Below are 24,434 nucleotides of genomic sequence, written 5' to 3' on the forward strand. Positions count from 1 at the left end.
TATAAATTTGCAACGTTAGATATTTAATATATGTTACAAGCTCAATATTTTCATTGCTGATCACCAATTGAGGATTGCTGAAAACACCTTTCTAATATTCAGATTTAGATGACGCAAAGATCATAGCTTTAGTTTTAGATATATTTAGTTTTAGTTTATTTATTTGTAAATAAAACTTTGTCTTTGGCAATAACTAAGGAAAATATTACTACATGCCATTACTACATCAGCAAAAAGAGTTATAAACCTACAGTGTACAAGATAGACAACAAGAGACCCAATACACTTCCCTGTGTTACTCCTATGTTATTGTTTAATTCACTGGATACTTCTTCATTAAATCTCACTTTTTGTATTCTATTGCTAGTTCACAAAGCACTCATGCATTTTCCCAACGATACCAAAGTTTCTCACTTTCAGCAATAAAATCACTGTGTCTATAGTCTCAAATGCTCTCTTATTAAAATTTATTTTTTGTAAATTAATTTTACCATCCTCTGTGTTACGCTTAAATTGCCTATTTTGTTTTGAAGAATATTTACTCATATTTTGTAAAGGCCCTTTAGAGTAACATTTTCACCTGTATTCTTCTTCTTCTTCTTTCAGCAACCCTTCACAGTCCTTCCTGGATATAGGTCTTCCCTATATTCTTCCATGTTACTTTGTTCTGTGCCAGTTGGTGCCATCTGTTGCCCACTTTGTTTTTGACATCATCGAGCCAGCGTAACTGTGGTCTGCCAACGCTGCTTTTATGTATGCGAAGTCTCCATTGAACAATGTGTCTTGACCATCTCAAGTCGTCCTGTCGGGCGACGTGTCCTACCCAGCTCCATTTCAGGTGGGCTATGCGTGTTTTGACGTCTTCAACTTTAGTTCTTTGTCTAATACTTTCATTTCTGATATGGTCACTCAGGCTTATTCCTAGCATCATCCGTTCTATGGCTCTTTGGGTGGTCCTAAGCTTGTTAGCTGATTTAACAGTGAGTGTCATGGTTTCCATTCCGTAAGTCATCACGGGCAGTAAGCAGGTATTGAAGACCTTTCTTTTCAAATTAATTGGAATAGTTTCATTTCTCAAGCCGTGTGACAGTTTACCCGTGGCTGCCCATGTCAAACGAACACGTCTGTTTATTTCGGCAGTTTGATTTTCTTTACCCAATTTAATGCAATGTCCGAAATATACATATTCTTCGACATTGTCAATAATTCGGTCTTCTATATGTACTTGAATATTGTCAGGTGTCATGACTTTTGTTTTATTTAAATTCATGTATTGCCTACAAAAATTACCCTATCTTACAATGAATTTTTTAGGACGAAATGTATACTATGCTCTCCTTAATAAATAACATAAGGCACAAAAACAACACGAAATACCACTCGCTTTTTCCACGCCATGCCATTACCAAGAATATGAAATTTAAATCAAATGCAACATCCACATTGCGGCAGAATTTTAATTTCAGCTCTGCTATTATGTACAACATATGTAAAAATAAATATGAACCACACGTGACGTGTATGTACGAGTGCAACAGACCATGATACCCCAAAACACGCAACGAAAGTAGTAGCTTCAATTATATTTTTAATTAAACTTGGTCGGGATGGTCCATTTATTTAATTAAATACTTATTAAACTGCAAAATTAAATAGGTATTTGTTTCATATTTAAATGTTTTGACGCTGTTTAGCGCCATTATCTAAGTTGATTTACAGAAGCGAAAGAGAAGCAATAATTTAAGTGTCGTACGGTTTTTGTAATATATTGTTACCGAAGACCTTTATAGTATAGATTATTGGCGATAATTCATATCACAAGTAGGTTGGAAAGGAAAAAATAAATAATGCAGCATTTTTGGCGTAGAGCAAAACTAATGATGATGCAACAAGGCTGAAACGTCGCCAATATTTCTTTCAAGAAAATTATGTTGTCTGTTTTTATTTATTATTGTCATATTTTTTCAGAAAATGGGATATTAATTCTTTCAGTATAAAGTTAAAATCTATAACCGCGGCTTTGATAAACAGCCTAAATAAAAGACTTAAAAAGCTCCTCTTACCTTAACATTTTCTTAATTTTAATATACAGTAGTGGCCAAAAGTAGATAGACAAAAACAATTTTGGAATCTTTTTTTTTCTAGATATTTATAAAATAAAATTAGTATAGTATTGCTTCTCTTTAACTCAAGGCGCAACATGCCACGCGGAATTAAATTCTCTCTTGATTTAAGACAACGCATTATTAATGCATATCGCGCGGGTGATCGTCAAATTGATATTGCTCGTAGATTTGATGTTAAAAGAAAAGCTGTTTGGGCAATTATCAAAAGATATGAAAGGACAGGATTATTAGAGCCAAAAAATAAATCTGGTCGACCAAAAAAAATGGACATTAGAGCTGTACGCAAATTTAAAAAAATTAGCCAGAATAACCCTTTCATGACTTCTCGTCAAATTCAGATAGAATTACAGGCTTTAGGAATTTGTAATGTGTCCTCAAGGACTGTAAGACGAAGGTTGGTAGAAGAGAATCTATTTGCACGTAGGCCAGCAAAAAAACCATTGCTTTCAAAAAATAATCGCTTAGCCCAATTGGAATTTGCCCGTCAGCATATACACTGGACAAAGCATGAATGGAAACGTGTTTGCTGGAGCGACGAATCGAAGTTTAATTTGTTTAATTCCGATGGAATTCAATATGTTAGACGTCCTTCTGGCCAGCGTTTGAATCCCAAGTATACAAAACCCACAGTTAAGCATGGAGGTGGATCAGTGATGGTTTGGGGTTGCTTCTCAGGTTATAGAATGGGCCCGTTACATCGCATAGAGGGCATAATGGACAGGTTTATGTACAGGGATATTCTCAGAGATGTTATGTTGCCCTATGTCGAAGACAATTTACCATTGAGATTCCAAATCCAGGAAGATAATGACCCGAAGCATTCCTCCAAAACTATGAAGCAATTTTTCGAAGAAGAGAAAATACCAGTTTTAAAATGGCCATCCCAGTCACCCGATCTTAATCCCATCGAAAATTTATGGGAAATTGTAGATCGTGATATTAGGGATACAAACTATTCAAATAAAGGTGAATTATTCGAACGGTTGCAACAGAAATGGAAAAATATTGGTTTTAAACTCATAGACAATCTTATTGAATCAATGCCACGTAGATGTCAGGCTGTAATAGACAATAATGGGTATTTTACAAAATACTAATATTGTAGATGGTTTAGTTTGTAATTAAAAAAAATACTTCTTTTAAATTTGTCTATCTACTTTTGTCCAGCATATATTTAGTTATTTCTTATTATTTACCAAATTAGGTGATTATTTCTTAAGAATGTTTTAATATTTTTTTACATGCTTATGTTGCCCATAATATACTTAAATATCTTTATTACAGAATTTTAATTTCCTTTGATTTTTTTAAAAAACCATTTGTCTATCTACTTTTGTCCATTACTGTATGTTTAAATTGTCATCTTCACTAAAGAAAAGTTTTTTTATAAAATTTGACAGACAGTAATAAAGGGTGATCAAGGAAGAGCTTCAAAAATCATATTAAAAAAGTGGCCAAAAGAGTTTTTCTTTAAATCGAAGTCATCTCGATATTTTATAGTTTTTAAGCTAATCGAAAATTTTAATTAAAATGTAAAGCTTATTTATTTCAGAAATATTTGAGAACTTTTAGATTTAATCCACAAAAGCCCGCGACGCCCCATTAACTTTAGCATCACAAAACCAAAAACTTTATCATCAACGAGCGTTAAACCGATTAGATTAAAGCCAGCACATCAAAGGATCATAATTTAAAATTACCTTAATAAGGTAAACGTAAACTTTACCTATTTAAAGTTACACCGGAGTAAATAAATGGGTTATTTCATATTTAGGTCTGTAACTCTCGACTATATAATGCAATTGCTCACTTTATATTTAACTATCGCGTTGCTTTGTACAGCCTTTGCTTTATAAAATGAATTTAGTTATTTTTTATGATAGAGTATGTTCTGATATATCTTTCTTTATGTTATATAATGAAATAATTTTGTGTATCTTATTATTTAAAATCGACGTTAAAAATAAACCCGCCTGTATCTTTTATAATAAAAGAAACAGATTTTATTACGTTGGTCAGGCTATATTAATATACTCTTGGCAGTTATCTGGTGTAGAGATGAGCAACTTTAAACGATTTATTTAAATACATATTTTTTATACAAGATATTTATTTGATAAACGTTTCTTTAAAATACTAAAATAATAAAAAGCAAACGGCTTCATGTGTTTTTAATTATTTTTTTACGCCCGTCATGTAAAATCAAAATAAATGTGGTATACAAAAATACACGTTTTTAATATTAAAATTAGGAATAAATTGAAATTTTTTAATAAAAAAAAAAAGTACCATTTGTATACAAGTTGTTTGTTTTCAAAATCGAGTCAGGGTTTGATAACTCTTAAAAAAAAAAATTAAAAGATGTTCATTTATCGAAAATCAACCAAAAGTTGTGTAAAAATTAGTTATTAGATCGAATATTATTAGCTACGTGTGCAACACGCGGATCTATTAGGTCCATGGATTAAAGGATAGACTATTTTTATTTAGTACAGCCCTGTTTACAAGGATTGATTTTGAGGATTAAATTAGTCCAGGATTATCTCTAGGATCAAAATGTCAGTTGAAGTGTGTTTAGACGAAGAATTATAGGACATAACTTCTAAATCTTTAAAAGTGTTATTGTTTAACCATATCAAAAATAAACTAATAATTTCTTTTTCTAATTTTAAGGTTTAAGCTTGTCTTCTGTATTTTCTTCTTTATTTTTGTGTACAATAAAAACTTCATAAGCAAACATTAAATAAAATGCTTGTCATTTTGGTACTTCAGAATAGGTTCTAGGTGTTTACACCAAAAAAAACTAAATTTAATCTACCCTGTTTGGGAAGCATCAAATTGGCGTATCAAATTTTAGTGCGCTGCTGTTTACACTGAAAAAATAGTTTGCGTGATGTCATTTGATCCAAGTATTAAATATTTGGTACCCCCGTTGTTGGTGTCCGGAAAAAGGAGGCCAATCCGCCGGCCACATATGGGGTGGACCAAAATAATGCGACTTTCGTTATTCCATTTTTTAATTGGGCGTTCGGTATTCAATGTACAGGGCGTCAAAATAAGAAATATAGAATCGTTTTTTTTTAAATAAGTGAAGTGTTTCATAAGATATTAAATTAAAATTTGGTACGAGGGGGTTTTTTGGAATGAGATATTGAAATCCATTGACGGATTTGCTATATCTTGCAGAGGGCGCCACCTGCGGTATATTGCATGTGTTAAAAATGCCAAAACTTTTTTGTTTCCCTGTATAATAAAGTTCTAGTAAAAAATTCTAATTATCCAATCTTTTCTTGTAAAAAAAAAGTATTCTTAGTAAATGTCGGCCTGAGAATCCGTTTATTAGGTATCTTAATTTTAAAATCTAGATACTTCTTTCTAAACAAATTGGCTGACCTCGGGATCCAGTAACTTTTTACGTACTGTCAAAGTAACAAATTTAAACGCTTCTGACGCTCTTTACAAGCGTCTCAATTACTCCTAAAATAAAAATACCTTTTTTAATTACATATTTGTATTTGGTGTGTTTTCTTACAACTTATAAAACCACAATGACTCATAGACCAAGAAATGTATCATTTTCCGTAATGACGGATATGTTTTTAATGTTTGGCAAGTTTTAAATATTATTGTAAACGGTAAATACCTGTCAATTCTTAACTAGGAAAATGTGACTCCAATGCTAGTTTAGCCGCTAGACGCTATACCCAAACATTCCCAAATCGATTTCATCCCAAAAGAAAATATTTTTTAAATTTGATCAACTGCCTAAGGGAGACTGGAAGTTTCATCGAAAGACAGAAGAGTAATTGCGGCGGACCTCGTGCGGTAAAATTAGGGCAAGAGGAAAAAATTTTAAGAATTGTCGAAGAATCACCAAACAATAGTACTAGGGTTTTGGCTGAACGGGTGAGAATTGAAAAAACCGAGACACATAATATTTTACGGAGTTCAACAACTTTACCCATTTCATCTTCACCCGAATACCCGACGATACCGAGGCAAGACTTGCTTTTTGTACATGGTTATGTCAAAGTTTACTGAATAAAATACTTAATATTCATTTCAGTAAACTTATAATATTTTATTCAGTAAACTTTGGTTATGTGAAATGAGTAATAGAAATGTGGATTTTATAAGGGCGATTCTGTTTACTGATGAGGCCACGTTCACGAGAAACGGCATGACAAATATCCATAACGCACACATAAGTATGGGCTGAAGAGAATCCTAGGGCCATAGTTGAGACACATCATCAAGTGGGCAGGTGTTCTGGATAACTTTCTTTTAGGACCTGTCATTTTAGCAGGTAATTTGATTGGTGATTAATTTCTGTTGTTTCTACAAGAAATACTGCCCGATTTGCTTGATGATTTGCCTCTAAATTTAAGACAAAATCTTTGGTTTCAACTCGATGGTGCTCCGGCTCATTTTGCTATAAATGTTAGGAACTATTTACATCAAGTATTTTCTAATCGCTGGATTGGTAGGGGTCGAGATGCTCCTGTTCCGTGGCCACCCCGTTCGTCCGACCTTATACCTTTGAATTTTTCAGTCTCGGGATGTATGAAAGACTTCATTCATAATTTAAGGGAAAGAATCATTGCAGCTGGAGAGTATTTCAGGTTGAAACCAAATATTTTTCAAAGTCTTAGATTTTTATTAATAAAGAGGGCTCGTATGTGTATACAAACAAATGGAGGTCACGTAGACAAATAATTTAAGGTGATTATTCTATGATTTTTCGAGAAAAGATCGGATAATTAGAATTTTTTACTAGAACTTTATTATACAGGGGTACAAAAAAGTGTTGGCATTTTCAACACATGCAATATACCGCAGGTGGCGCCCTGGGCGAGGTATAGCAAATCCGTGAACGGATTTCAATTTCTCGTTTCAAAAAAACCCCTCACACCAAATTTTAATTTAATATCTTATGAAACACTCGACTTATTAAAAAAAAAAAACGATTTTATATTTCTCATTTTGACGCCCTGTATATTGAATACCGAGCGCCTAATTAAAAAATGGCATAACGAAAGTCGCATTATTTTGGTCAGGCCTATATGTGGTCGGCGGATTGGCCTCCTTTTTCCGGACACCCTGTATAATAGAGTATATTAGAGTATCTTGAAATATATATATAATTTTTAGGAATAAATATTCTTTGAATATTTCCAAAGAATTTCGTATTTTTTTAAATAATGTAAAATAATTCTGAAAGATCATTAAATCATATATAAGTCTATTTTTAAAATTTTTTTTTGTTATTGCTACTATGTATTAAAAACACTTCTTTTTTTTCTTGTGGAAATAGAATATTTATAAAATTTAAAAGTATTAAAATGTTTCATCATGTCTAAATCAATTGGGATCTAAATTAATCTATATTATTTATCATTCCTAGTTTTTAAAACTGAAAATAATTTAAAAAAAACTTTTAAAAAAGAACTTATTTGTTACATACATATTAGTTAATTTGAAGATTTTCTAGACAAGTGAAACGAAATGAAAAAGTGCAATTTTTATTATTTTTTGTAATATGGAATTCTTTATTAAACATTCTCGAAATATACAGGGTGTCCCACTATCAGCCAAGGCGATTAATTTCTCGAAAAGTAAGCCTTGGACATAGATTGACAATAGTCGCAAGGCCACCCTAGGTCAGACCCCTTTGTAGAATTGAATTTCAAGATGTTTTGAAAGCTTCTTAATATACCGTGATTTACCATACTGTTTGCGACAATTTTTTTACATCTTTGACTCTACTTTCCGAGCTAAATTAGAGCATTGAAGGTTTAAACAATAAGAGAAAACCGTCTAATGAAGATTTTTCTAATAGTTTTATCTCATAAAATAAAGAAAATCGCACGGTCCTTTTGGCATACTTTTGGCTATATAAAATAACTTATTGGGATGAGTAGCTCTACACCCCAAGAATTGTTTTGAAATATGTCACACAAAAGACCAGTTTACTATCTTTTCTTTTTTAAGAAATATTTATTCATTTAATTTGAAAGTTTCAGAAATAAATATATTTAATCATTAAATAAATAATTTAAAGTGATTTTTTAGTGAAAAAAATTACCTGATTATAGTACCCAATTTTGCGACTGTCCATTTTTAAAGGACCCCAATTTCTTTTAGGCAACGTATACCAGAGCAAATGTAGTCATTTTCTAATTTTTTTATGGCAGAGAATATACCTTTTAAGGTTTAAAACATATTCTAGTAATATCGCAGGTATGACTTTTAAAAGGACAGTGGCACTATCTGGGTTAATAAGAAATATCGATATACTATGCAGCTCTAACAATTATTGTACTTGCGTTGATATATTCTGAATTATTTCAAAAAACAACTGTGATATTACGTGTTTGTTTATGTTTTGTAAATTTATAGTTCTGTTCTGGTCGAGCTTGTCTTACTACGACAATTTCTTTCTCATTTCCCTCGTCCTATGTCCGCGTATTCTGTAAAGTGATTGCGCCACGTCGTTATCAGACCGATAAGCAATTAAATAACTTATCTTATGTTTTTCGGTGGTTTTGACAAAAAAAAGTGCCTTAAAAATTGCCAAATTGCTTTAAATCAGCATGAATGGCTTATAAAAATAAACCTAATATCTCAACCAATAACAATAATAATAATAGTTTCATTAAATATTCAAAGGCCAAGGGTTCAATGTGTTTAAAAGTGACTGACACAATAATGTGATATTAAGTGCAATTTATATTTAAAGAATGGGTAGCAATGTGGATGAAAATTCAACTTACATAAATGCTTGTAGATCAAGTGCAATAAATTTTCACGAAAGTTCCAGTTCGAGTAGTAGTTCTAGCGAAAAATGTTCGATATGTTTATCACAGCAGCTTTCGATGTGTAGTTCTAGTGAAGAAGAAGATGTGATCCTAAAACGATTTCGGGCTAAAATTAAAAGGTTTGGCCGCAGAAGAATATCTGTTAAAGTTGCGAGAGGTAAAGATTATTTTTTGTTACTTTATTTTATTTAAAAACTCTCATTTTTGTGCCAATTGGCAAAGCAATAAAAAGGTAAAGCAGCTACACTTGTGGGGTCTGGAGAAATGTAGCAAGTTATATGTATTAAGTGAAGTGTATGAGTAATATGTGGAAAACATGGGTATATATGTTACAGACAAGCACAAAAGGGACGTCTAACGAACACTTTTGTTTTGCCCTACTGTCTTAAACAATTTCGTAATTATACAAAAGCCTCTATGGAATACGAAAAAAAAATATTATATTTAAAAATAATATTGTATAATTATTTTATGAAGTTGACTTTCTAATTAGACTTCTAACGAAATAAGACAGGGGTAATAATTTATTTTTTTTAAATTAAACAGTTTTCATTTTACTATTCAATTTATTACCAATTTATTAAGTAATCAGAAAAAAGTTATGACATTTTTATCTTTGCTGTCCACTTATTTTAATCGACCCTGTATATATTTTAGCATTAAATGTTATAAAATCAGTTAGTAACAATAATAGTATACGATAAAAAATTCGAAAAATAACGACCAGGCGTTTCGAAAATATTAACAAAAAACCATCTTCAATAGGAATTATAAAACACCCTGTAACATGAAAACGATTCACTTTTCAAGATTTCTGTATATGAAGTTTTTGTCTTATTTTTAGACAAAGATGCAGCTAGTAAAATATTGCGATGTAATTTCGAGACACCCTGTATAAGAACACCAGTAATATCAATGTTGCAGAATTGGATGACGTTCTAAGTCATACCTATCATTGAGCTCATAACAGTAATCTTTCACGTACCTGCAGCGTCGTTACACAATATCATAATCTGACGATAATTGGAACATGGAAAAAAATCTTCATACTTCATAGGACCAAATTAACTAAGCCACATAAGAAACTACAAAGAAGATATTTCTATCTAGATAGATAGGTGCCATCAAGTACGTAAGCTAAATAGTGAGCAAACGTGCACTGAGCAGACTCAACCAGCTGATACAGACATTTTTTAATAAAAAGGCTTCTGCTCTGACATATGTTAGCAGCAGAACAACAGGTTAAGCTTGGATTTTAAAGTGGAGCTTTGAAAGTAAAATCATCAATACAAAGTTTTTAAAAGCTAACGCAATGATCCCATAGGAAGAATAAGTCTTAGTCGAAAATTTTGCTCAAAAAAATGGTGTCATTAATAGGGCAATTTTAAATGATAGAGATTTAGGATAACTAACCATTCTACTCCTAGCAGAATTTAGTCCCAATCTATTTCCACTAAAAAACCCTTAAGTAGTGAAGGCTGATTTGAAGATATAAGCCAGCTTCAACATAATTTATATTATGATCTACAGCTTTCAGTCATCGGCAAAAGTTAATGTTATATAGTGAACTAGGTTTGAATCCTGTAAAAGCTGAAAAAATGTTTTTTTTTATTTGAACCTTTGACATTCAATAAACAGCGATCCATTAAGAAAATATGAATGAATCAAATGGATTAACTATGCTGAAAAGGCATTGTGATTTAAGTTATGATCGGATCAAACAAATTCATGCTGACCTACAAAGATGTTAAATATAGTTGGTACGAAAAATCAGGATACGAAAATACCCTCTTAACACATAACTAGGTGCATTAATTTTTGTTAAAAAGTCTTCTATTGACCCACATTCCTTGAGAGTATAAAGGTGCCGGCAAATTACAACCAGCATGATATGTTATATGATCGATCATCATACGTTTCGGTTTCTCGCAAAACAAATCTCATTTTGTTTCTTTTGAACAAATCTTAATAAATTAAACAACTTTATTTTCTTTGCTTTCTAGTTTTATAAATTGTTACCATTTCAAATAGCTGCGGAAAAATCAATCAAAAAAATATATCTAATTTAAGAGGAAAATAGCAGCAAACTATAAAATAAACCTCCGCAATCGCTCCCAGTTTCAGTTTATTTCCTTTTTACTTTCAAACGATAGGTACTCTCTGAAATTCAGTAAACGATTGGAAATTCAGTGATCGAGGGAGTGTTAGAATTCCAATTTCCCTAAACAAAGCGGTGATTGTATTTTCGTTTTGTGCCATTACTTTTTTATTATTTCACTTCCCTTAACCGGCAGACGAATGTACATACTTGAACATATTTTAACGGTGAAATATGTGTATAAAGAGATGGCAAAGCGGGACAACAATAATGTAATGCAGGTAAATTGATGCGCGTAATGTAGCGGAAAATTCTCTTATCTCTTTTCTCAAGTGAATAAGAAAATTATGTTCATTCAATTTTCTTTGTTATTTGATCAAGCAAAGCCATTACATCTTTTTTTCTAACAATATAACATATAAAATATATAATATGTAAGGATTATTATGTTGTTCCTCAGTAATTGTAGTGTTACTAATGGTTTATTTGCATTCTATAAAAAAAATTTGTTCAATTTTGTCTCTGATTCTTTTTTTAATAAATTGCACGGAACTCTCATTGGGCCAAAAGATAAATTTTTTCTCCAGTTATTAAGTGCTCTTAAATAAACCAAAAAACCTACACGTTTCACAATTTTTGGACAAATTACTTAATTAATTCCATTAAGTAACTATCACAGAGTTTTTCAAAATTTGTATAGGAATAATGGGTGACAATGTATTCTTTTTACCCTAAAATCATCGTCACCTTGTTATCTGAACTACAAGTGTTCGTAGCTAAAAAAAAACCAATAAAGCTACCCATTTGAAAATTTATATACAAATTACTGTATAATATTTTTTTTTAATTAATGTATAGGGGTTGCGAAGATTCTCAACATTTGTTAAATTTGTTTTTGCTCAAAATCATCACCAAGTGTGATTTTAAAATTATCTTACCATCACAATTTAAAGAGCATTTTAGCGTTTTTTTAACTAAATGTTACGAGATTGTATATATTGTAAAATAAATTATAAATAATATATATCAAAAATAAATACCAATAAATAACCTGTTTTTATAATTTTAATAATACACTTTATTTATACAAGTAAAATAACTAAACCTGTATATATCAAGTTACACCAATATTATTACATCAATTTTACTGCAGTAATTTGTACTAGGTTTAGGGCGAACAATAAATAAACATAATATTATGTAATATCAAATTGTGTTTGTAAATTAAACTAATTTCGGATATTTTATTTATTTAGGTCAATTTATTTGGTAAATTGGTTGTTGATGAGGGTTCGACAGACTTTTATCCTTCTTATAAGTTATTATGCGCCTATAGGGTGCCGACAAGTTGATATACGAAAGCAAAAAAAGAATTTTCGGGTTATATCGATGTCAGAAAATCATTGCCAAATATATGAGTTTTTCCTAAAAATAAGAAACATATATAAAATATAAATAGTCGTTTTAAAAAAACCGTCCTGTATGTGGTTTTTTTATTTGTGATTTTGAATTTTAAAAATCATATAGCCAAAATGTGATTGATTCTCGACAATTTGAAGTATTATTTTAGTGCAGATAAGTGTAAATAAATCATTCTTTTGTTAAAAATATAATAAATAGGAATTTTGATTATATTATTATGAAAATGTAAATACGTTAATTATTCTCCTAGTTTTTCTACTATTTTATCAGTATTCTGTAGTTAAAGCTGATTCGTAGGGTTTATTTAGGGTTCTACTTACGTTTTTTTTATTATTTTTATCTATAGTGTCAAGTTTTTAAGTAGGTCATCTTGTTTGAGAGCCCCATTTTGGCCCCAATTTAGGTTATATTATTGTAATCCTTGTAGGTTTAATTTTCTAGAATTTGTATACTTGCTTGCTTTGACTCTCAGTATTCTCCTAACATTATTGGTCTCTTTCGGCAAAAACAATGAAGATAATTCTAAATATTTCGAAACTGTTCCATAGGGCTTTAAAAAGGACGCGCTTCGTGACCATTCATTCAGTTTTAATTGTTTAGTCAGTTTTTACCTTGGAAACAATTAAGAGAGAATTGCGAATTCGTTCTACATAATTCTTAATGTTTTATTGATTGAATAATTGTCCGTGTCAAATGAATAAGACTACGTACAGAAATTTCCTTTTTTAGTTTTCAAAAGTTCCCCTGTTAAATCATTGGGTCGTCTAAAAAATATTTATTTGGACCGATACTTCAGCAGCACATTTACATACACATTTTTTTAAGTCAAAAGTATAAATATATATTATTTTCTAAACTACCTTTTAAGAGACGACCATTTAAAGATGGCACTGGTTAAATGATTTTTGCTCATGATTCTTCAGCTACTCGTCACAAAATCATGAAATTTGACGAACGCCAAAAGAATTTCATTAGGTTAATTCAATCCTCATAAACACTTTGTCAGTGTCTAATATACCTTTGATCCTTGACACTGCAGCCGCGTGCTTATTGTATTCAGTTTTCTGTTGCAGTTTTCCTCATTGAAAAGATCAGATACCTTTGCTAAGCGCAGTAGCCTCTTTAGTTTTCCTCCTGAGAAAAGTTGTCCTTCAGTAGGTTTTGTTTCCTCGAGTGACCGAGTGCAGAGCACGCAAAGATTATATGAGAGGCTGATTGATTCATCATCCTCTTCGCAAAGTCTACACATGGAATATTCTTATTGCACAGTGTTTTCTCACTGTGCATTGCAGTGCCGGATTTACAAATATTTCGCCTTATGCCCTGTGTGAAATGTCGCCCTAAATGAAAAATTATGAAAAAATTACGGAAAAAAATTCCGTGCCACGCACTCTTTTAACTCCAAAAACGTCACTGAAAATACCATTATTTGTAGTACAGATCAAGGCTTAACTGAGTCAAAACGGTCTTAGAATACTATCATATACCTAAGTTTAAAAATCGAGATCTGAAGTAATAATTATAATTTGTTTAAATTTGATTTTGGGTTGACAATCCATTTAACATGGGATATGTGGAAGGGAACCTGCGTGAGCCTTTTCTTTGTTCCGGTTTATTCGGGAAATATATAATAAAAAACTAGAGGAATTTGTTATTGATTTGTAATTGAAACTACACTTTACATTATTTTTTGCCTGGATTTAACAGCAGCAAATGAGTTTATGATCATATTACAGTCTAAACTGTTGGTTAACTCAGATTCTACTATTAAAATTGTCAGAGCATTTAACCGCTCTTGTTCCATAGTTGATCTTAGGTACGTTTTTAAACGTTTAAGGGTAGAAAATGAGCATTCTGCTTAACAAACTGCGACCGCCATAGTGACAAAAATACGTAAGGCAATGTCAACATTGGGGAAAACTACCTCCAAACTGTTATCCCGAATGTGTGAAAGCATTTTAGGCAACGAATACTTTTCACTTTTTGCTTTTTTTTTTATTAGCTCCGCAAAATGCAAGCATTCCATTGAGAACGTGTCTTCCAGGTCATCCTTATAACATTGCTGTAGGTACCTAGCACTTTCAATTAGCTCTTCTTGGGTACTTTCTTCTAGATGAAAGAAGAATCGAAATTTTTTAAAAACACTTTCGTATGCTTTACACCTTTTTTTTGTCATACCGTATCGCCCTCTCTTTTTTCATCTGGAAAAACTTTGCGTTTTCGATTTCTTTGAAGACATCATCATATTTTTCCACCATAATGTTTTTGGCTTTATCAAGGTAAGTCTGGAATATGGTGGTATTTCGCAAAGACTTAACAAAATTTATTAGGGACAGAAACAGTTGAGTTACATCACCTGTATTAATGCTGACGCTTTGAAGGAGTTTGTTCGTTTTATGAATACGTTCTAATGCGGATTCCCAAAAAAAAGTCATGAAAACATTTTCAAAACGGTTTAAGCAACGTTTAATTCCATCCGCCTCTGAACGAACCGTTAGTTTCTCGGCAATGGCTTCTTCAATTGCTGTCAAAGTCTTTAGGTAATCGCTCCAATTTTCTTGCAAACTAATCAGAGCATCATGCATAAATATCCATATTCCATACTATTAGCTACCTATATAAAAGGATTATTTGCAGCTAAGTAATGCTAATATACCCAGTGGCATAAATGTAAAGGGGACGTCCTTTCCCTCCGAGGCGCAGTGAGACTCTCTTTAGATCGTTTATTTTTTAGATTATATTTACTATAAACTCATAATGAACACAAAATACATAAATGTTATTTTACAATCATTTTTACACAATATCACATTTAAAGCGTTTTTTTAACAAACTACATTTACCAATGTATACGCACCTTTAATGCGGTCGTCTATTCAGTCATTCATATCACTCACTTCTTATCATAACCATGCAGAGCGTCTTGTGATGTGATTGTCAAGCAACAGAGCAAAAAGAGGCATGCGAGAGACGAGCGAAAATTTTGGCGGGAATTTGGCAAATATTCACAAAGGTTTTTTTATTTTTACTGTTGTGTGTATGTACTAAATACTAATTTAGAAATAATCATTTTGCGCTAGAAGCCATTTTTTTAGATTTTTACGGTCACACCACATCAAAATTAATTCGTATAAATGCCACTGAATATTGAATATACCTATTTACCTAATATCATAAGTTTACCTGCATAAGTTTCGATGGTTTCATCCAAATTTTCAGTTGGTGTAGGTAAATCAGTATCGGCACAATCGGCAGTTATCTCAGGAGAGCAAGCTACGGGGTTGGAATTATGCTTACTAGAGATTGAAGATTTATTTAAAAAAAAAGTCTTTAATGTTTCTTGTTTTGTTTAAAACAGCCTGAACCTTTCTTCGTTTTTCTTCAGCAATGGCTTTGTACTGCGCCTCACTTAATCGCTTTCGTCCGTCACTCATGATAGTTAAATTTAGCTAACTAAATTTTTGCAAAACTTGCTTCACACAGCACAAAAATAGGAATTAAAAAACGATAAAGCTACAGAAAATCATATATATAGCTACAGAAAATAATAATATATATATATTATAATAAAAATAATAAAATAGATATTCTTTAAAATTTGCCGCCTTACGCCTGAGCGTAATTGGCGTAATGGGCAATACTCACAAATACTCACTGGTGCAGTGCCCAGTGAGTAATCCTGTCACCATTGTGAGTAAGCTTTTGCTGAGCCCTAGTATCGCGCAGTTAAAAGTGGCCGACGAAACTTACTTGATATAGCCTCGGTAGTTGGTTCCAGTGGTTTTAGTGAATTTCTTTAGTTCACTTTTTGAGACTGCCACAAACCGAGGTTTTTTTTAATGGCAAATACAGGTTCAGAGCCTATTAATGGTTTTTTAAATTCTCGCCTTTCTAGACAGTCTGCTTTTTCATTACCTTCGACGCCTGTATGTCCTGGCATTCAGACAAGGTTACCCTGTTTTGGTTTACCAGACAGAAGAGGTGAAGTAAATACTGCTAGAGTAATTTGGATTTGAGGCTTGACTGTCTGTAAAGATTATTATGTCATTGTTGATATAGCCTCTTCTCAAGTTTTCCCTTAGGCACATCTCTACATCTGAATTTCTGTTTGGAATACTATGGTATGTTGCGTTGTACGAACAAGTTGACTCTCGGGTTAAGGCCTGTTCCATTATCCATCTCTAATCGGATAGTATACCATACTAACTTATTGTTTTGGATTAGTGATTGTTTCGTTTTATCTTTTCAGTTAAGCTGGGTTAGGAACGCTTTATTTATGTTGATTTTTGTCATTATAGTTTGCGAGTTTGCGATTGTGTTTGTTATTCTTGTATGACCTCTAGTGTATTTTTTATACCAGTTACCATTACAATGAAGTATGTATGCACCCAATTTAGCCTCTTTCTTAATAATGATATTGAATGGTGGGAGATTTAGCAGAGTTTCCATGGCAGCAGTTGGCATACTACCCATTGGTCCTGTAATGTATATGCAGGAAGTCTTTGGAATTTGGATAGTTCTGGTCTTGCTCTATTTTGTTCAACTTTTGGCCAATAAATTGTTACGCCGTAGGTTAATTTGAATCTTACGACAGTAGTGTACGGACATGGTGTTGGACAGGCCAGATCTTCCATCTTTCTTATTTTCGTAAACGGAATGAGTACAGGCTTTTAGGATTTATGCGGAGCTTCGCTCGACAGCACCAGTCCTCTACGATTTTTAGTTCTTTTTTGCATTTTGTTGGACATATGTATCATATTTTTTCCTCTCAATGAGTGTCGTAAAGACCACAACACTGTGAAAGTCACAATCAAATATTTGCAACAAATACGCCATTCACTAGTAAGTGTGAACCGTGCCTAACGATTGCATAAGCATTTCCGAATGCGAATAAAGTCTTCTCTTATATTGTCGATGCGCTCGATCTTTGTATAAGAAATATTTCCGGGAAATTCTAAAAATAGTAAAACGTTTAACTTTTTGCTTTTTTACTAACAGTTTTTCTTTGTACTCCAAGTGTTGTTAAAGGTGAAAGTAATTTTAGTAGTAGAAGTTTGCTGTACCCTTAAATAGAAGTTTTGGGTAAATTCATACTTGTTTTCAAATATCGACTGTCACTGATTTACTGACACTTTTCCTCACGTCAGTGACAATATTCATTTTACTGGTGCCCGTTTGGTTTTACCTGAACCGAAAATTTGGTAACTTTGCAATTACATTTAATTGAATAATTCAAGATTCGCTTATTAAAATTTTTTGAAACTTTGCACAAGGGTTTGCCAGACTGGTCTCTTCAAAAAGTTATCCTACATTTTTTCTACAAAATGTAGAGGGAATTGATGATTTTCAATTGACATTTTCCTATGTTCCGCTCGGCGACGCACCACCCGGTATACGTTCTAAAACAACTTAATTTTTTGCTTACAAGCAAACTCATAGTACTTCAAAAAAAAAATTATTTATATACTAATAATACTATTACGCCAAAGATACATCATAAATTGGAATTTTCAAAATTTTTAGAATTAGTGTAAGAACCCATATAAACCTCACTTACTATCTTTTAAAATAATTTTATATTTTAAATTTAGTTTTCAATTTTCTAAAGCCCCAATATACTTAAGGGTGTAGGATCTAATAAATATAATACAGAAAAAAAAATTTGAGCAGCCCTCATAATAAATCCGTGCAACGAGGGAGGGTTATCATCATGGAAATCTTCTCCCGAATAATTTTATATTCAAAGAAATTGATTTCTAGAAGTAGGAGTATAAATCAGATTAGGTTTTCCACCCTAGAATATCTGCTCGAGGCAAATTATATCGAGTTTTAAATTTTCGCGATTTCATTTTCCAGCATTCTATATATAGGCACAACTTTCCTAATTGCTTATTGCAAAGTTTAAAAATATTTTATGCTAGGTTTACCCGTGTAAAGTAGAGATAGTAACTACCATTTGTTTGGGTAAGTTTTTAAGTAATTTTTAAATGAAAACTTTCCGAAATACGTTTTATTTACCCGTAATTTACTGCTTTTATGCCGTTCTTGAAAAAAATTATATTGAGAAAAACCAATTTAGTTTCAAAGCCAATTAAACTATTTTTTTTGTAAGAAAAAGAAAAATTACAATTTGAACTCATAATTAATGAGACACCATGTATGTAGTAGACCGTTTATATATAAAGAGTTGTCTTGGAATAATCTTTTTATTAAACACTTTACCTTGTTTCTTTGCTGGCTGACAAATTAATCTTTCACTGAGATGGTCCTTAAAATGCAATCCAGATTTGCCTGTATTTATTTCTAAGTCCAGAAAATTCTTTAATCCCTGTTTCGTTCCTGACTAGTCCCCGTATTTTTTTTGTGTTTGGTTGGAAACACAAATTGGAAATGTCATTGTATATTCAGATTGCCCCAATTTTATTATTCTGCCCGCTGTTTTTTATTATTTTAGATTCAAGTTCAATTAACTGGTTAACAACTAATTTATGTATGTAGATATCCCGGTTTCTTTACAACCTCCTAATATCTCAATAAAATCATCAAATTAAAAAAAAAATCAAACCAAGTTTGTTTGGTAAAAGCATGTTCATAGCGGCCATATACAAATATACAGTGCTTTTCTGTAATGCCCCCCCCCCTCATTATTTTTTGAACGTATTAATTTAAAATATTGAAACTTGAGATAATGTAATTAATGAATGAATACTATGTTTTAAAGCAAAATTAACAGATGAAAATTTCAAGATGGCTGCTGGGCGCCATCTTGGAAAACAAAATTAAATGGAAAGGGTGGTCTTGTAGCACATCATTTTTAAGCTCCCAACGAGTACTTTATAATCCTAGAATATAAATTCAATATCTTTACCTACTACATATTGTGGGGCCGAACAAAATTTAACAGGGGAACTGTATTTGAATTATATTTGGAAACTGTCGAAACGAATCCTAATAAATTCGAAATGGATATTGTATTCCAGCAAGATGGAGCTTCACCACACTGTTCAGACAAGTTCAGAACTATTTAGATAACAATTTCCCCGGTCGTTGTATGGCTGTCGAGGACCTGTGGAATGACCAGCTCGCTCGCCAGATTTGACACCTTTAGACTTTTTTTTATGGGGCTATTTGAATCAAAAGGTGCACGAAACTAAACCTGCTTCAGTATTGAATTTACGACAGAAAATAACGAATATTTGTAAATATATCGATGTTAGTGTATTTGAAAATGTTCCAGCATCTTCTCAATTGTACTCAATGTATTTATTCGATATATCGAGTTAAATGTTTATGTATTCAGGTAATTATTAAATGTACCACCATTTTGTAGTAGGTAAAGATATTGAATTTATATTCTAGGGTTATAAAGTACTCGTCAGGACCTTCAAAATGATGTGCCACAACACCACCCTTTCCATTTATTTTTTTTTCCAAGATGACGCCCAGCAGCCATGTTGACATTTTTATCTGTCAATTTTGCTATAAAACATAGTATTCATTCATCAATTGCATTACCTCAAGTTTCAATATTTTGAATTGATCCGTTCAAAAAATAAAGAGGGGGAGGGACATTAAAGAAAAGCACTGTATAATTATTCAGATTAATGTTCACCTTCTTTCTAAATCTATCATAATCTGAAATAATGGAGTATATTATATCTGGAACGTGTAAACAGCACAATAATATACAACAATAATGTAACTTCATTCATTAATATGTTTTTGTTATAATAAATAAAAAAGTCTTATTATTCAGATTATTCTTCTAAAGAATTCTCCTCTCTTCCTATTTTTATCAATGCTTCTTTCCAACTAATGTAGACCCTTTATAAAATATGCATAATTAACTTTTTACTAAAAACATTAAAACGATTAATTTATCTTTATAGGTCTTTATTCGCAGTTCTCTGCAATAGCTTCTTAAAATTTGATATTCATTAATTCTAGCATTTTGCTTGCTCCAGTATTATGATAAATTATGTAGTGAAAATACAGATCCGGGAAAAATTTTCAATAGGGTTTTCCCTGTCCTTTTAATTAATTTTTTATATTTGATTCTTTCTTAGCTTTTTTCCTTCTTCTATGACAATTAAATCATTTACCTTTCTAGTTGTTTCTGTATTCCTAATTCTTTAAAATAGCTCTTAAGCTTGTTCTGATTTATGATCTGATAATGCTGTTAATCAATAAATCTAAATATTTTAAAGTTTTATCAATAGTCTGATACTCCATCTTCGAGATTTACAGTTTTTGTCATTTTCTTAAGCTGCTTACGTAAATTTGTTAGGTTTCAAGAAAATGAACCCATAATTCTCATATTAATCTTCCAGAAAGTTTCAAATTTTATATTTGTTCAATGCATATCTTGTTTTTGCTTCAAATCAACAACTTCTTATTCTTCCTAAATCACTAACAAAATTCATTTATTCCGAGGAATAATCCTGATCAGAGAGTGCAACAAATAGAGAAAATTCATTTAGTAATATATTTTTCTCACAATAAACAAGAGTTGATTTCTTGGCTGAATTATTGCGTCTTTTTAATCATGCTCTGATTTGTTTTACTTGGACTTAATCCTTTCTTTTTGTTGTCTCAGTCCACTGACCATTAATTTATGTCTTCAGAAATACTTGTAACTAGAGAATAGGGTTTCTTTTAAACTCTATAATTCTGTTATTAAAAGATTTGGCCATTTCTATCGACTTTCCGTATGTCCTTCTTGGTCCAAATCCAGAATTTCATATTTTTTCTTTTTTGAAATCCTTGAATATCACAATATTTCTTTATCCACATGAATGGATCTGTTTTATGTATGATCTGAGTTAATAGAGTATAAAATATCTAAAGAATATAAAGCACACAACTTGTGCGACAATAATGTCACTTAACATTGAAATCATCTTTAAAGTTTGATCCTTTTTTTCTTTCATGGCTGATCATGTTTGAAAGCAGGCACAATTTGTCCTTGCACTGAGAAAATTTATTTAACTACATTTGCAGAATCCTTTCTATATTTATAGTTATCTAAAATAGCTCTTAATAATGCTCTAATTTGCTCCATTCATCTTTCTTATTCTTCTTGATTTCTTTTTTCAAATTCAAATTCATTTATTGCTCTTTTGATTACATACAGTAATATAAGGTCGTCGATTTAAGAATAGTACTAAAATCAAGATGATTAAGTTAAAAAGTTTAACATTAAAATAGTTAGAGCTAAGTAAAATAAAAAGTAAAAGACGCAACAACTACACCAACAGACACAGATTTATCAAACTAGGTATATATTAAATAAAATAAAAAAATCTTCTCGTCTTAGCCGATCAATGGCTTATGCTATAAGATAATTTCTCTTCAATTTTTCCATCTCTCATTAAAATCTGTAATCTAAAATATCTGGCTTGGGAAGTATATTTAGATAAGCTTTTCGGATTTCTCAAAAAACCGGAGCTACTAATTCTACTTTATTGATATTATTTTTAAAGTCTCTTTCCAGATCTTTTAATATTCAATTCTTCGGAATGGTGCTTTAGTAGCCAAAATGATAATTATTTATTGTTAGCCTTATTTTTACAAATGGGCAAATAGTGCATATGGACGTTAGATGTCAAGTACAGTAGAACATCGTTCCAGATAATTCTTTAATATTTTATTTTTTATTGGATCAACCTTTCATTGCTACGTAGATCCACAAAATATGAATAATTTATGTTTTCAGTGAGATCACTTTTAAAAATCATATAATATTAGTTTTCTGGAATATCGATACTCTAAATAATAGAATATCAACTTTTAATTTAAGTATCAACAAATTGGAAAATATCTGGAAATCGGTCACTTTCATAAAAAGCCTGAAATCTGCAGTCGGTCATATAGAAAAGCTACTTATCTAGGATTTATTTTATTATCTTATTTCTTCTGGATTTCTAGGATTTGAAATTGTGTGATGGATACTATATAGGCATGTTTTCATTATTTAACTGCGTTTGATTTATTGTTGAATTAAAAAGATAAATTTCTAGGTTTTAGATACATACAATTCCTGTAAAATGCGATCTATTCTACCTAAACTAAATTTAATATTAGTAGCATGAAGTTTCTACTTTTGATCGACTATTATTTTATTTCATAAAACCGTACAGGATAAACCCATTAGCATGTCTGCTAACCTTAATATTGACTGACCTCTAATATTAAAAAAATTCATAATGGTCGGTAAACACGTAGTTTCATGGTTTAACAGTGAACCTAATATTTAACGAGCCTGAGTGGCATTTTATAATTTATCCGAATTTCCACCGACATCAAAACTAATATTCGGTGCAGCCAATTTCCACTAATTGATAAACCATTTCAAATCCCGGATTAAGTTGGATTTTCGTCGACACAAACGCTGCTTGAATTGTCAGTTATACTGCGATAACCGTTATGTGGAAAATAGTGCTGGTATATTGGATATTGCAATAAGCAAATGGTTTCCCAGCACTTTCCTGATGATATTGTCAGTAATTTCCCGTTTAATTACGTTAGAGCTACAGGTTCGGAAATTTATGCGCTCATTTAGCTAACGTGATATTGAACTCTAGCATTGTTATGTTATTTAGTTAAGATAAGGTCATTTATGTGGGCAATAGAATCAACATACAAGATACGCAGTGTATGTAATTATTGCAGCATATCAAAACCTATTAAAATGGGAAATAATTTTTTGAGGAAATCGAAAAATACGTCAAGTTATTTCTGAGGGAGACAACGTTAATCGTCAAAAAAATTAAATATTCTCATCCTCTAGATTAGATGATCTCATCTTCCAAACCTATTTAAATTGGAATAAGGGTCAATTGAACCTGATTTAAAAGGGCTTTTATTTATTGCCTCTTAGGTTTTGAAAATTGATTTACTCTTTTAGAAGATATTAACCTCTGAAACACCAGCAACTCCAATTAACCCGAATAATTTTAGGTCTTTAATGTGAAATTACATTTTTATTCTCATATTGATATTTAACAGCTGCCACCAAAATATACTACATATTTGATAAAAGTTGTTTATTTTAGCTTTATTAAACTAAAATAAGCTTAAATTTAATTCTAGTTAAATTAAAATTGCCGTTATCTTTTTCATCATTTTTTTAAATTATAAATAAATGAAGTCGGTTTAGTTTAAAAGCAAACTAAACGAAATAATTTTTGATTAAAAATGTGCATTACACATAACATTGACTTTTAAGCAAAAACGGCACTAATTAAAAAAAATTATCTACAGACTTCAAGATTTAACGCCGTCTGACTTCAAGATTAGGAATATTAAACTGGACACTGATAGCATTATAGTCGATGTAATAATTACGAAAAATATTAACTTCAGCTCTATAAGCAAGGGATCTTAAGAATCTTCTTTTTACAGCCTCAATGCGTTCAATATGAGAATCATAATTACAAGGGGAATACATAATTTACAAAGGGACCAAATTACAGACGCATACTCAAGCAAGTAACGTACGAAAGAGTAATAAAGTAATTTGAAGCAGTAAGGTGAAAGATGTGCACTATTTCTAGTGATAAAACCAAGACTACGCATACTCCTGTTAATAATATCCAAAATGTGCGGCAAAAAAGTTAGCTTGGTATCGAAAAGAACACCTAAATCTTTAACTGTATCAACTGACTTGAGTTCGTTATTGTTGATTGTGTATTGATAATCAATAATTTTATTAGAACGACCAAACGAAATACATACACACTTCTTTTCATTCAGTTCCAGACTATTGCTATTACACCACTCACCAACACTATTTAAATCTAATTGAAGTAGCTCAGCATCAAGATATGACTCAATACAGTTTTAAATCATCAGCAAAAGCAAGATGTTTTGAATGAAAAATTACATCACTTAAATCTCTTATGAACAAGTTAAAAAAGACCGGTTCAATATGCAAACCTTGAGGCACGCCTGAAGATACTTCAATACCTA

At 31.4% G+C, this 24,434-nt stretch overlaps 1 protein-coding gene across 3 annotated transcripts in view; it reads left to right on the forward strand.

The window, feature by feature from the left end:
- LOC126739261 (adenylate cyclase type 2) overlaps positions 1-24,434 on the forward strand; it is a 169,617-nt gene that overhangs the window by 19,181 nt on the left and 126,002 nt on the right. For 2 of the 3 annotated variants that reach the window (XM_050444852.1, XM_050444853.1), the window contains exon 1: positions 8,518-9,101. The exons of the other annotated variant lie outside the window; for it this stretch is intronic. In XM_050444852.1, coding sequence (XP_050300809.1) covers positions 8,867-9,101 — 235 coding nt within the window. In that variant the 5' untranslated portion in view covers positions 8,518-8,866. Of the gene's footprint in view, positions 1-8,517; positions 9,102-24,434 lie in introns of those variants that run through there. 3 annotated transcript variants of the gene reach the window in all.

Source organism: Anthonomus grandis, chromosome 8 (assembly GCF_022605725.1).
Source record: "Anthonomus grandis grandis chromosome 8, icAntGran1.3, whole genome shotgun sequence".
Classification (NCBI taxonomy): Eukaryota; Metazoa; Arthropoda; class Insecta; order Coleoptera; family Curculionidae; genus Anthonomus; species Anthonomus grandis.